Here is a 14068-nt window from a genome sequence, read left to right as displayed (position 1 = left end):
CGGGGAGGGATTGCATTAGGAAATATACCTAATGTAAATGACGAGTTAATGGGTGCAGCACACCAACATGGCACATGTATACATATGTGCCATGCACATATGCGAACCTGCAGGTTGTATACATGTATATTTCAACTTAAAGTATATAACAAAAAAGTTCACTCCAAAAAGCATGGGTTAAACTATGTTACAATTGATAACACTGAACTAAAAACTCAAGTGCCTATAATAAACTAGAATGTCCCACCTAAGACTTTTGTGTACCTAAGAATGACTGGGACATCTTGTTTGACAAGTCATATATCTAGGCCTTGTTTCTAAGAGATGATGATTCGATAGGTCAGGAGTGGGGCCTGGATCTGGCTCTGTATTTATAACAGTCCCCTCCCCACCCCCAAACACACAGACAATTCTAATCAGGTCTAGCCAAAGTGGTCAACTTCTGCATTTTCTTACCATTGGTTGTGTTGGTAAATGTCTACCAGATTTCTCTCCCCTACAGAAAATTTCTCCTTAAGTCCCACGGACCTTCTAATTCACTTGGAAGAGTCCTTTTCCTCCTTTGTATACCTAAGTGGTTTAAAGTCTGTACATATGTGGTCTATGCATTTTTTGTCCTTATTGTTGGTGACAGGTCCTTCCCAACACACATCTCATTTCCTCGGCTAGACGGCAAGTGACTTGAAGGCAGAGAATGACATATTTGTACTGCTCGGACACTGTTGCCAGACCTGATAATTCAAGTGCTGCCTTGACATCTCCGAGCCTCACGGGGCCCCAAGGCCTCCGCCTGAGCTCCCTGCTCTACCAAGTGTGCCCCTGCCCAGAGAGAAAGGTTCCCTGCCCTGCTGGTTTCCCCATAAACTGAACCAGCTGCCCCTATCCAGCACCCACCCTAAAAGGCTTCAGTTCCCTGCCAGCCCACAGAATCATTCCAATAAGCCAGCCACACCTTCTGCAGGAACCAAGGGCCACGTGACCCTCCTGTTCCTAGGAAGCCTGTCTCTCACGGTCTTGGCACCTAAGTGCAGCCCCCGTGGGGCCCTATGTGGCATGGGGTGCCCTCCTCCCCAGGGGTCAAGTTTATGTAACTAATAAGCTGCTGTCAGTTCATTTGTCCAGTGCCCGGCGCTGTGTGTTCAATCATCTTGCTCTGTTTAGGGCAGGGGGAGGTTCCCTGTCTCACCAACGGAGTGAATAGGAGATGATAGGTGCCCAGCTAGTGATGGGCTCAATGACTGTGAGCCTGGAACGGAGATGTTGGATCACATCCTGACTCTAATGCTGCACTCAGTGCTCATCCCTCCCTTGCAGGATGGGCGTGCAGAGGAGCTGGGCAGACACCGGTGTTTCTCATGTCCAGCCACTGGGTCAACAAAGGAAAACAACCCAACCCAACCCAACCCAACCCAACCCAACCCAACCCAACCATGAGTCATGTTGTATTTAAAAAGCAAGTGACGCCGTTGGCCTTTCAGTATCGAGGCTGGTTTGTCAGGCCCCATGCAGCCCAACAGCCTGCTCGCAGCCTGCTGCTCTGCTTTCCAAATGCCGCTCCACGGCAGAGCATATGTGGGAGAATGGTATTTACGCAATACAGCTCTTATCTGACAATTGTGGAAACTCTGCAAGGATATTTGAAATATTCATGGAAATGTTTATACTGTTTATTATCAATCAGAGACATCAATCAGAGTGCTCATTTAGAGACATCTTCAGAAATCGTGAACATTAAATGGAATGAGTATTTCCTCAAATAACGGAGTAGAAATTGCAGTTACCTGTCCTCAGAAGCAGCTGACCCTCTGAAGCCCTTACCTTTTAGGGTGGCTTTCTTAAGGACCTTCATGGCATACAGCTGCCCAGCATCCGACCCCTTCACCTTCCTCACCAGGAACACCTTAGCAAGAGAAAACGGAACATCAGAAACCCGTAAGACTTCAAACTCGCTTTCCTTATTGGATTTGACAAGGGGATACACGAGGAAGTTTAGAGCATTTTCAATAAAACAAACACTGTAGAAAATTTAAAATTTTCTCCAACATTGAGGCTGCCGGAAAATGCTCAAGTTCCTATAGCGCTGTGGTGAACATCACTGTGTGTCTGTATGAAGAAGCGTCACTTGTTTTTGATATTGGTAACTTTGCATTTTGTATCAGAAATACTACCACCCCTTACTTTGAAGACCAGCTGTTTGGAAAAGCAAACAGGAGTTTTAAGGGAGATCCTTTGGTTTCAGTATCCCTCTGTAAATCCCTACTGAGACATAGTGCTGAAAGGTATTACCAATCACACAAAACAGGCTTTATGCGATTTTCAAGAAAAGCTACTTTCTCTTACTTGAACTGTCTTCACCCAAATTTTAGCTGTGAGTAGCTTAAGAGTTCCTTTCTAATTGGCTCTTACATATACTTATGGATATTTGACAATACTTTCCGAAATTCATGTTGATGTGTATCACTGAGAAAAACAACAAAAAAAGGTAATTGAGAGCTTGAGTTTAAATTTGTATTAGTGATTTTTGAACAAACTTAGTAAACAAAACTGGAGTTCCTTTGTATAAAAAAAAAACTTGCATGCAAATTAAGAAAATAGTACTTGATTTTCTTAAAAGTGTTTTCCAATAGATGCAAACATCTGCTTGCATGATGGAGATGACACAGGCACACGGCGCACTGGTGTGGCTGCCCACGCAGTGTGGCTGGAGGGCCGAGGTGGGGTGGTTCCTTCTCAAAACATCTCCTTTACTAAGCCTCAAAAAGCCAGAAAGACCGGCCACTATAGATGCCTTTGAGATGTTCTAGTTCCATGGAAACTCCAGGTGGCCCAAGTGAGCATACGTGTGGAGCAGCAGGCTCATGTGCCGTGGGCAGAGTGACGTGCCCAGGACCCTTGCACTCTTGACTCCCCCAAGACTGGAGGGGCAATGTCTAGACACTCACTGAGTGCAGGGGCTCTAGGAGCAGGGGCTGCCAGGGCAGCCAAACTGGAGGGAGACCAACCAGCGTCAATTCTGTAGGCAGAAATAAAGAGGGACCGGGAAGACACAAGGTACCAGCACAGACACAAGGATTCACGGAGTTGCTGTATGAGTGTGATGTTCTCACCATGTGCCCCTGAAGTGACTCCTGACCCTACTGCTGCCCTGCCATCCGTCCCGATCACCGTCATTACTGAATCACAGTCCCTCCCCAGGGGGGAATCTTCTAGACAATGTCCATGGGAAAGCACCCCCAGTCCCCCTACCCAGGGTGCAGGACAGTACAGCATCATCCTGTGCGATGAAATGCTGCCTCTCAGACCCAATTAGGTCCCAGAAAGTCACAGGCACACCCTCTTCTCCCGGGTTGTGGACTATACCGTCATCAACAGTTAATATTCATCTCTGGGAGATGTAGAGTGTGTGTGTGTGTGTGTGTGTGTGTGTGTGTGTGTGTGTCTCCCCAAAGCTGGATAAACAAGCTTGCGATGCAGACCTGGGGCGATAGCTGGGGCGTCACTCTCACACGCACTGTGGTGGGAGACACAGGCACAAGCCCTTCTTGGGGCTTGGGGTCCCATGGCTGTTGCTGGTACACCCACTGTAGCCCTGGAAGTTACTGTACATGGAAGGACTCTGCTCATGGTGCTCCCTCTGTGCAGTGGGCGAGCTTCCTGACAGGCAGGTAGAGATGTGAAGGCAGTGGTCTGAGGACAGGAGTTTTGCAGAGATAAAAACATTATTGCTTAACTCTTGAGATCTTCTGTTTTGAATCACGGGAAGGTCACATGCCATGCACAGTTTTAGCTTCCATCTGGTGCAACTCCTTTCATTTCTCCAGCCTGTCCGTGTGCCTAATGTCCCTAGGTTGACTTGGTTAGTGGTGCTGTGGAGATCGGGACCAGCCAGGACAGTGCAGGGAGGAGGCAGCCGCAGCCCAGGAGTCCAGGAGCTGGGCAAGGCTGCGTGAGCATCCCGCTGCTGGAGAGGCCACACTGGCAGAGAGGAACCTGGGTTCCAAAAGAGACCAGGGGGCGGGGGGTGGAACAAGGGACAGTTGTGTTTGTGGCAGGGACGCCACATTTTTCCGGCATCCTGCAGGTAAGTTGGGCAGTGACATCAGTGAGGGCAGGAGTGTACCTTCCTGGCCTAGGCAACGAAGAGCAGGTGCAAAACGTTGCAGCTGCCGCTCCCTGCCGTGGCAACTGCGGACACCTAGTGTGGGACAAACTCAGCAATCTGGTCACTGAGTCACTGTGTGGAAGATGGAAGCCACGGCAGTTGCTCCAGCCCATGGTGGACTTTGGTTTGGTGACAGATAAATCTATCCATTCCATTACGGCAAAGCTGACACGTTAGCTCCCAAAATGAGGCATTCTTATAATCAGAAAACAAAGGGCCAGGTTCAGCGGCTCACACCTGTAATCCCAGCACATTGGGAGGCTGAGGCAGAAGGACCACTTGAGGTCAGGAATTTGCAACCACCCTGGGCAGGACAGCAAAACCCCACATCTAGTAAAATAAAATAAAACTAGTTGGGTGTGGTAGTGCATGCCTGTAGGCCCAGCTATTCGGGAGGCTGAGGTGGGAGGATCACTTGAGCCCACGAGTTCGCAGACAACAAGCTCCTTCTTTCAAAAAGGGAGAACTCTGAAGAAAAAGGAAGCAAGGTACAGGAAGGATTTGTGTTTGGACGGTCCGGCCTTCGGAATATCCTGAATGGGTCTGTACTTTCTATACCTCTGCACTCAACCCCTAACCCATAAGAAGTATGACTGTAGAAACTCAAAGAGCAGAGGAAGCCCATTCCACTCAAGTCTGAACCGAAGACCAAGTCCGCATGGGGCAGCTGCCAGTTAAGATTTGGTTTAAATGATGTCAAATTTTGCATAGGTCTTGACACATGAAACTTTTCTCTCTTGTATGTTAGGCCTTAAAGACGAGATGACTGATGGTCACGGCTAGTGTTCATGCTTATCTGTTCTGAAGAGAGAATTCTACTTTTGTTTTTTAAAAGAACGGGAAAAACTCCATCCTACCAATGTCTGCCAAGCTTCTCTGTGGCGCCAGCTACTGCGAATTCCTGCAGCAGGTGCTGCCCGACTCACAAGCAGAGGACCCAGCAGAGGGGAACGGCACCTTGAAACGAGCAGCAAAATACAGCAAAAAATGCAAAAATGATATCGGTAATGAGTGCGGCAACTTGCTGGTCTGCAGCAGGGATCTTGACCCTTGGGCGCCGTGCAGTTCCCTCTCCCTCTCTGCTGTCATTCTTGTCACTGAAGATCAATTTTAATGTAGTGGAAAAAGTTCCAAAACAACACTGTAACCTTGAGCTAATGCAGGCACTGGGTCTTTAATACTTAACCCAGTGGGCGCTGTGTGTAGCCCCCTCATTTCATTTTTAGAACTGCCTCTCCAGCAGCTTGGTGTGCTGCATTGCAAAGACTCTGCGACCTGGCAACAGGTGTGATGTCACTCTGAACTGCCTCACAATGTCATGGATCACCATGATCTGCTGATTCTCTCAGCAGAATTCTCAGCTCTCTCAGAACTGGAAGGTTGCTGTTGGGCTGCAAAATCCTTCGAGAAGGAGTCAAATGCCCGCGTGCACTTCCAGGAGTTTTGGGTAACAACTGCCCCCAAAAGGAAGACATTTAAAGACCTGTTCTTATCATGCTACCAGCAGAGTCATAGAAAGCAAGGATGTTTTTAAAACTTTGGTTTAGTTCCTTTTAGAATGCAGGAATCATAACCTACAGTTCATTCTCCAGAATATTTTAAAGGAAAAGAGGTTTCCTATCCTACCCCTGGCACTTATGCAAATAAGGAGCAGGTGAGGAGGTGGGACCAGGGCAAAGCCACTTTCCCAGCCTGGGGGTGGTTCCCACACCTCCCTCCTCTGAGCTCACAGGGAACATTGGATCTGCACCCCTCATTTCAACACTGAACAAGCTTCACCATCTTTCATTGCTTTCCTGATTCAAGCTTGAAATTGCTTTTCATTTTGAGGATAAGGCTCTTTTCTGTGCTTTTCTCTGGTCCCAAGCACCACCCATGGACCTGCTCTCTAGAGAGCAATGAAATCATGATGGCTTCGCCCTGCAGGACTGAGCTCAGAGCTCAGAGACGCCTCCCTGCTGGTGGTAAGTGCGGCTTCTGCCACAGGAACAAGCTTATTACGGCTGATCACGCAAACAGCAGTGACTTCGGAGAGCCTAAGCGGCTCACACAGGCAGGCAACGGGACAAGTCACTCGATGGCTCCTGGCACAGTCTGAAGTCAGGAGCTGGCATCAGTGCAAAAGTCTAAAGGGAAGAAACTGCATGTCATCCATTTCTGCGTCTCCAATGTCATCATTAAATAAGAGAGAAAGAATGGAGTGGCTCAGTGACAGGCGACTATGAGCCCTGTTGAAGGACTTGGCTCCCAGGCCAGGCCTGCCCTGGGACGTCACATCCAGATTCACGCTAGGTCTTTGCTCTTTGGAGCGGAGGCAGGAGGTGGACACCTGAGGAACAGGTGCTTTCTGCAGAATGAGGAAATTTAGTGTTGTCCTTCTGTCCCTGGTAGGTGCAAAAGGGAAGACGACTCTTGCATAAGGTTGTGTTATTTGCATGTAGAGAGGAGGAATACAGTAACATGGCGCATTAGAACACACAGCTTCTCCCTCTCGTCATCAGTTCTGCTTAAATTAAAAAAACTCACCACAAACTAATCGATGTGGACAAATACAATTTGTATCTGTGACTCTCTAGTGACTGATACTAGGCTCCAACCTTCCCTGGAAATGTCTAAGCAACGTTTTCGAGAATAATATCTCTTCTTTCCAGAATCCAGCTCACATCAATCCATGGAGCATACCTAAGCTTCCCTTCCCACGCCAGCCCCAGCCTGGACCTGCTGCCCCGCCCCTCACACCAGCTCTGGACAGGCGTTACCAGAGTTGGCCCATTCCGTAATCCCTGGAGGTCAGACACCCATGGGCACTGCCACTATCTCATCCTTCTCTTTCCCCTACCTACTACTGTTCTTGAAACTTTACTTTTTTATTCCTCATATAATAAAGACACAAGTAAAGATAAAATTAGAAGTGGTGAAAAGGCTGGAAAGGAAAGGGACAGAGTGTTAGGAACATTATCATTCCAACGGGATTCTGCCAAACACCATGATTTCACTTGTTTTCCAAAACATGTTTGTTTAAAGCAAAATTAAAATTCAAAATTTGAAATCTGAACGAGGGAGCTGGAAAAGGCTTTCTCCTTTCATCTTTAATACCCAAGTTTTCTGAGGAGGACATTGGTAAGATTCACTCTGTAACAGAGCCCAGTCAACCAAAGCCCCCCAGACACTTCCTGGGCCTCCCCTGTGGGACGTATTCCAGCACTCCTTCCCTCCAGATCAAGACGATTCGGCAATGCTCTGCTTCCACAGGTGGAATCTGTTCTCAAACAACACATGGGCAGCACTCTTGAAAGGTGGAAAAAGGAAAGAATGCTTGCTTGTCTCTGTTTTCAAATCATGGAGAAAATTACTCTCCTCTCTCTTTTTTCTCTACATTTCTAATTACTAGTGAGGCATTCCACTACCACATTACACAGGCTCTGCCTTCTGTGATTTTGTGCTTTTTGGTAATGGCTATTTAACATTGTGAGAAACTGAAATCTTCATCCCCCTATTTCATAAACGCCATATGAACTAGCCATATTAAATAGAAACTTTTTTAGGCCCAAAATGTTGCCGGTAATTTCCTATGGTTTAATTGAGCGTATTTTGTGTATACATCATATAAACACACGTTCCTTCCACATTACCACGTAGAAAAGAGAAAGAGAAAAGAAAAAGATATTTTGCATTACAAGCATGACAAAAGATAAATTTTGCAAACAATCCAGTTCATGCGGTCTGTAGGATTATCCAGAACACTAACGTACTATTCATTCTACACTTAAATTAACAGGAGCCACATGCATTTTGGCACAAAGTCATGTGAAGAATGCAAAGATTTGGTAAATGTCTACATACCACACAAAAATAGTTACTTGAAAGAGCCAGGGCTGTTCTGCTTACATGTAAGGAACGGTTGGCTTCACGGTTTATTTCAGGCCCTTATGTTCTAGAAATCAAGTTGTCAGAGGCTATATATTTCTAACAGCTAACCCAAGGAGGCAGAGAAATTAGCATTGTGCTGGAGTAAGTCACACGTCATTGTAATTGAAGAGCGTTATTGACATATTGCTGTATGTGGATGTGGCATTAAATGAAGAGTTAACTATTTCTCATTTCCTGAAAGAAATTAGCTTTTATTGCTGCAATTTGAAGGTGGAAAAAAAGGAAATGAACAATTCCACTGCACAAGTACATCTTAGGCAATGGCTGGGTGGGATTCGTGCCCTATTTACTCCATGGAACAACTGTATAAAGTAGGTTTGATCCTCTCCATTTAGTGGGTGGGGAGGCTGAGGCTTCATGAGGCAATCACGCAGGGTGAGGAGGGCAGCAGGCTGCAGACCCCAGCCTTCCTGGCCCCTGTGCCCAATCCAGAGGAATTGATTCTTTTTCTTTTTTTTTTCTTCTTCTCTTATTTTTTCTTTCTCTGGGGAAAACAGCTGTTAGAATGCACTTTCAAAGATACGTTGGCTCAGGTCAATAACCCTCCTCACCTTGGTGATGATTTACCAAGAGCCAATGCTCTTGGTAAAGAGGGAGCAAATGTGCATGTGATGGCTCCAGCAGTACATGTCCTCACTTGGCACGGCCCAGCCCTGTGCCACTGGAATTCTGGCTGTGCAAAGTGAGGCCCTGGTTCTGACCTGTCCAGGTTCCCATGATCACAGCCCTGCAGGTGAGGACTGCCTGCAATTTTCATCCAGAGGGGCTCTGTCCAGGTGTCCTTTGTGTTCAGGAATGAGACTCAAGAGCCAGCCAGGGCTGAACTTACCTTTCCATAGGATCCTTGTCCTAAAACCTTCAGCAGCTCAAACTGGGAAGGGTCTGCCTTCTCAAAGCCCTCCTTCACATGATGGCTGATGTCAATCTCCTTCACAATGCCTTCCTCCTGCAAGAGAGCAGCACGGGTGAGAAATACACTGCAAGGAGTTCCTCTGAGTCGCTCACAGTTCCCCCCTTCCCTGACTTTACCATGAGCTGGGTCTGTTACGGATTTTAGAACTGGTGTTTAAAAGTGGAGACACCATTTAGTTTTTTTATTTTATTTTTATTTTTTAAGATGGAGTCTCCTCTCTGTCTCCCAGGCTGGAGTATAGTGGCTCGATCTCGGCTCACTGCAACCTCCACCTCCCAGGTTCAAGCAATTCTCTTGCCTCAGCCTCCCAAGTAGCTGGACTACAGGCGCCTGCCACCACGCCCAGCTAATTTTTGTATTTTTAGTAGAGACAAGGTTTCACCATGTTGGCCAGGATGGTCTTGATCTCCTGACGTCGTGATCCACCTGCCTCGGCCTCCCAAAGTGCTGGGGTTACAGGTGTGAGCCACCACGCCCGGCCCGTTTAGTTTTATGGAATCACCTTGGTGACATGTGCAGTTATCGTGTGCACCCCGTGGGCCTTCACAGTTTCTTTTCTCCATGGACTTTTGTCATTTGGTCTTATCAGGACCTCAGAAAAATCTAAGGGTACTCTCAAAGAAATCTATTTCTGGGCAGAAGTTCTGGTACGATGAATATAGCAACTACAGAACAAAATGACACCAAAAGGACATTGATGGGTTCCTAGGTGGAGAAGTGGTCTGGAAAATGCAGACAGCTTGTTTTCCTTCTCCTTCTGATTCACACTATCCCTGGTATGTTTGTCAAAGCTAATGCAAAGAACATGTCATTGCCATCCCATAGGTTATATTTCAGAAGAAGCAGTCAGGTGAGATTTTCCACCAGCCCAGAAAGCAAGATTTCCCTGTAGGAGAAAGAGTCTATAAGTGAAAACACTGACAGAAAACACTACAAATTTTCATCACAGAGCTTCCTGTCCCCAGAGTCACATGACTTCCCTTGTAAAGGGGTAGGCCATCTGCCCAAGTGCCAGGCCCTGGAAATGGAACACTGGAAAGGAGGTGTTTCTCCCAACATGAGACATTCGAGCCCAACTGTTCCTTGAATTTCTCTCCGTATTTCTCTGAGATTTCCATTCCACTATCTGTACATTCGTACATCCCTTTCTACAGTTTTACCACAGGGTGAGGGGCTAAAAAGCTTCAGAAACTGCTGGCTAAAACGCACATCCAAAAACAGCAACCAGGAATTGTATGCACAGCGTACTCCGGGAACCAGGGGCCTCTCATTCATCATTGCTTCTTTTCATTAAGAAACTGTGAAGTGGAGATTTTCTCCTGAGACTCAGCTTACACATTAATAGCTGGAAGTCACAGAGGTGGGTTTCGCATCAAGGACTGACCTTGAAGCCAAGTGCTTCCACCCTCTGTTTTCGTCTAAGAGTGAAGACTTTCAAATGAAATCACACTAGCAATAACTTACATGATAATGCTTGAAAAATTCAGTTTCTCAAAACAGTTACTTATAAATCTTGCTATATTACCTCCATGTTACAAATACAGGCACATATAAAAGCAGATGAGGTGTCTGAGCCGTGGAAACTCGCAGCGGATTAGAGGCCTATGCAGGTATCTATGGCTTTTCCATTCTCACAGTTAAAGGAAACACTTCCGTCTCCATATCGTCAAAGATTCTTTGCTATTTTTGTAAAAACAGTGGGTTTTTTTTTTGTTTGGGAAAACAATGAGTATAGCCAGAATTGACTCTGTTTAATCCATCCTGAGGTTCATATGAGTGCAGTTGGAAGATGCAGAATTACAATTTTGTTGCTTCATAATTGCTTCTTGAATGAGTAAGTAAAAATGCTAGAGGCACAGCTCAGCCAATGGGCATTATATTTAGATGCTAATTTGTGAGCGAACATCACATTTTAAGCCTTTCTTCCCTTCATAGCACAGGCTTACTAGAATTGCAGGACCATGCTAGCCACTGGAGACTGTGCAGATTTGTGGTGAAATCTCCTGGTTTATGGAAAGGGACATAAAAACGAGACCCTCGGGGATCCACATGTATCACTGCCTGTGAGAACCACTACCGTCCACGTGGCTGCTGGAGATGGCTTCCTGCACAGAAAACAAAGCCAGGAGACCAAATCCAAAAACATTCACCATAGAAACATACATGCTATCTTTTCCTGTCATTGACCTACTAAAGGAAGAAAGAAATTGCAGACGATTTGTCATTTAAAGAACAACAAAATACTCCTGTTACTAAAACACTTTCCTCACAATGTGTCTGTTAACATCCTCTACCTACAGGACTAGCATGCACTTGAGTCATCCAAACCCCAGCCTCCCTCCCAAAATAGCTCCCATCATGCAGCTGTGTTAAGGCGACACCCACACCATGAAAAAAGGAATCACCCCCAAAGCACATCCTTCTGTGACTTCATGCTGGTAATGTGAGCATGGCAACGGCGGCACTGCAGAACAGAAAGTAAAATTCAACACTGCCCAGAGGTGTGGGGCAGGGGAGGCACGAGCTGGCCAGGGAGGCTTCGCGATGCAGCCACCACCCTTTCCTGGGGCACGTTTCCCAGCCCTTGTGTATGTTTCCTAAAGATTTCCATTCCTTTTTCTTCAGCAGCTCTTTGTGGAGGGTCTGAGGCCCACAGCTGTGGTGAACGAGCTCGTGCAGTCCCAGGGGTCCTGGCCCCCTTCACTGCCTTTGTGGGACACGCCTTTGTGGGACTGGGCTCTGCGGCAAGAGTGACAGCATCCAGGCCACCATGCTGTCTGGCCATGGACGCTGCTGGCACCTCGGGATTCCCATGAGTGTCCCCCTACTCCCAGTCAGTCCGCTTTTTAGGCTGGCTTCACACCTTCCTAAGCACATCCGAACTGCCATCCCCTGTTGCCTCCTGCCTTCCGGTCCACGCCACACCCCCACCTCTACTGCAGAAGTTCGCCTTCTTCAGTCATTTCTTTAACGTTTTGAATCAAAGCCTTCGACGCGGATATCTCATAACATTTCAGATTTTGTGCAGATTCTTGCTGTCAAAGTATTTAGAGCAAATGTACCTGAAGTATGTACATAATTTCATCTCCTAAAATGACACAAAAAACTCCAGTTTTCTTCCCTGATAATATTGCAATACAGTTAATTTCTCATTTCAAATCAGTAAGGTTTTTAACAGCAAAGCATCTGAGGTGTCAACGGAAAAAAATCCCCAAGAGTATCACCTTTTAGACTTCAGAGTTCTGCCTTCGCAGTGACATTTTAGCTTGAACTTGCCTGAGGATGCTTAACTTTCTTTTTCACTTTCCCCAAAACCAAAACAAAACAAATCAAAACAAGATCTGGTGTTCCATGGACTCGGCGCGCACTCAGGTCTGTGTGAACAGGAAACAGCCAGATGAAGCCCCAGCACCATAGGCCTGGGCACTGCTGATGGCAACCGTCTCTGGACAGTCCTGGTTTCTGGATCCCTTCGTGACAACTGCCCTAAGGGGCAACTAGCATGAAAATGTTATTCACATTTCGTTTTGAAATACGTGTCTTTTCTGTTTTACAAGGCAGGTAATTGTATCTAGCACTTGAGGAGGATTTGCATGCAATCCCTTAGGAAGATCACGTCTGTTCCTGAATCCGCTGCATCCATGGCAGGAGCATGTGGTTTCCAGCACAGCTCCTGTAAAACGGTATTTTAAAGCTAACTTGAGAGCTTTGGGAGGGGATAAGCAACAATTCCAAATATTTTGTAACGTGAGAAAGAAAAACTGGAGGTATAAACTGTTTAAATGATGTTTGAATGTGATAAATCGTGACAAGGAATTTTTAAAATTCCTGCAGAGCTGCACTCAAAATTCCAATGACTGCAAGGAAGTCCCGGGCAGGTATTTCAGCAGCTGATGGGAGCGGCTGGGAAGCGGGAGCGACAGGGAGAAAGACGAGGGAGGTCGGCCACTGTGGCCCTGCATGCCTCTCTCTGGGCCAAAGTCACCTTCTTGGTTCATTTCCTCTGTTCTGAATCATTTGTTCTTCATGTCATTGAAGGGATAATATTTATAAAAAGTGCAAATTAAAAGTTGTGGAATATTAATAAGGACATAGGAAACAAAATAGGCAAGGGTTCACATTATTTCCAAAAAAGGACAGAGGTCATTCTAGAAATCACGGATTCACGTGTAGGATATTCATTTCCAGAATAATAACAGAATATAGTATTACACAGGTGGTTTTATGAAAATGTGGAAAAGAACAAGGAAAGCACCTTATCTCCAACTCACAGGTCCCATCAAGCCAGCACTGTTCTGCTGCTGATGGCGTGAACAGATGAGCAGGTGGACAAGAGTCTGGCTTTGAGGGCAGCATTGGTGGAGTCCCTCCTGAATCCCAGGTGACAAAGAGGCTGGCATCGTATAAAGGCTTAAAGACAGAGCACCGCATCGCAAGTCATTCTCTCAAGGCACAAAAGCCAGACACACTTGCCCAGGAACAGTATCGTGTCCTGGAGGTTCTGAACATATGAATGTTGTATGTTGCCCACCTGCTTCAGAATCACCCCAAGGAACTTGTTAAAATGCAGATTCCAGGTCCTGGGCAAGGCCTCCTGGGTCTGGAATCTCTGAACTTGGCTTCACCTAGAATCTGACTTTCAGTATCTCACCAAAGGCGCCCTTCTCAAGTCATCCAAATCTTACCCGTTGCTAAATCCAGTGACCAAATTTCCATCCTCCATACCACTGGGCATGGCTGTTCACCTCCTCTTGCTTGAAACACTCCCTTCACCTGGATCCCAGTACATCCTTCTCCCCTAGGTTAGCTCCCATCTACCCCTCTTTCTGTGTCTGCCAAGGTCACCTTTCCCCTGGGCGCAGTCCCTAGCCTTTTGTCTCCATGTAGTTATTGGAACCTCGTCCTGTCTCAGGGCTTTACATACCATGTAAATAAACACTGACAACTCTCAAATCTCAATCTCCAGCAGGGGCTGCTCCCAGAGGTCCAGTTCTAGAGGCCCATCACAGGTAACTGTCCTGAGTGTGTGCATGTGTGTGTGCACACGTGTACCTGTGGAATGC

The 14068-nt window shown here is 46.6% G+C and overlaps 1 protein-coding gene across 3 annotated transcripts in view; it reads right to left on the bottom strand.

Moving 5' to 3' along the window:
* Positions 1-14068, bottom strand: part of RPS6KA2 (ribosomal protein S6 kinase A2) — a 251825-nt gene that overhangs the window by 116302 nt on the left and 121455 nt on the right. For all 3 annotated transcript variants that reach the window (XM_017869541.1, XM_017869540.1, XM_017869539.1), the window contains exons 2-3: positions 8922-9038; positions 1819-1900 (exon numbers count right to left, since the gene is read on the bottom strand). In XM_017869541.1, coding sequence (XP_017725030.1) covers positions 1819-1849 — 31 coding nt within the window. In that variant the 5' untranslated portion in view covers positions 1850-1900; positions 8922-9038. The remainder of the gene's footprint in view (positions 1-1818; positions 1901-8921; positions 9039-14068) is intronic.

Source organism: Rhinopithecus bieti, unplaced genomic scaffold, assembly GCF_001698545.2.
Source record: "Rhinopithecus bieti isolate Rb0 unplaced genomic scaffold, ASM169854v2 scaffold_3948, whole genome shotgun sequence".
NCBI lineage: Eukaryota > Metazoa > Chordata > Mammalia > Primates > Cercopithecidae > Rhinopithecus > Rhinopithecus bieti.
The sequence above is the reverse complement of the archived record's forward strand: the minus strand, read 5'-3'. Positions and strand labels throughout refer to the sequence as shown.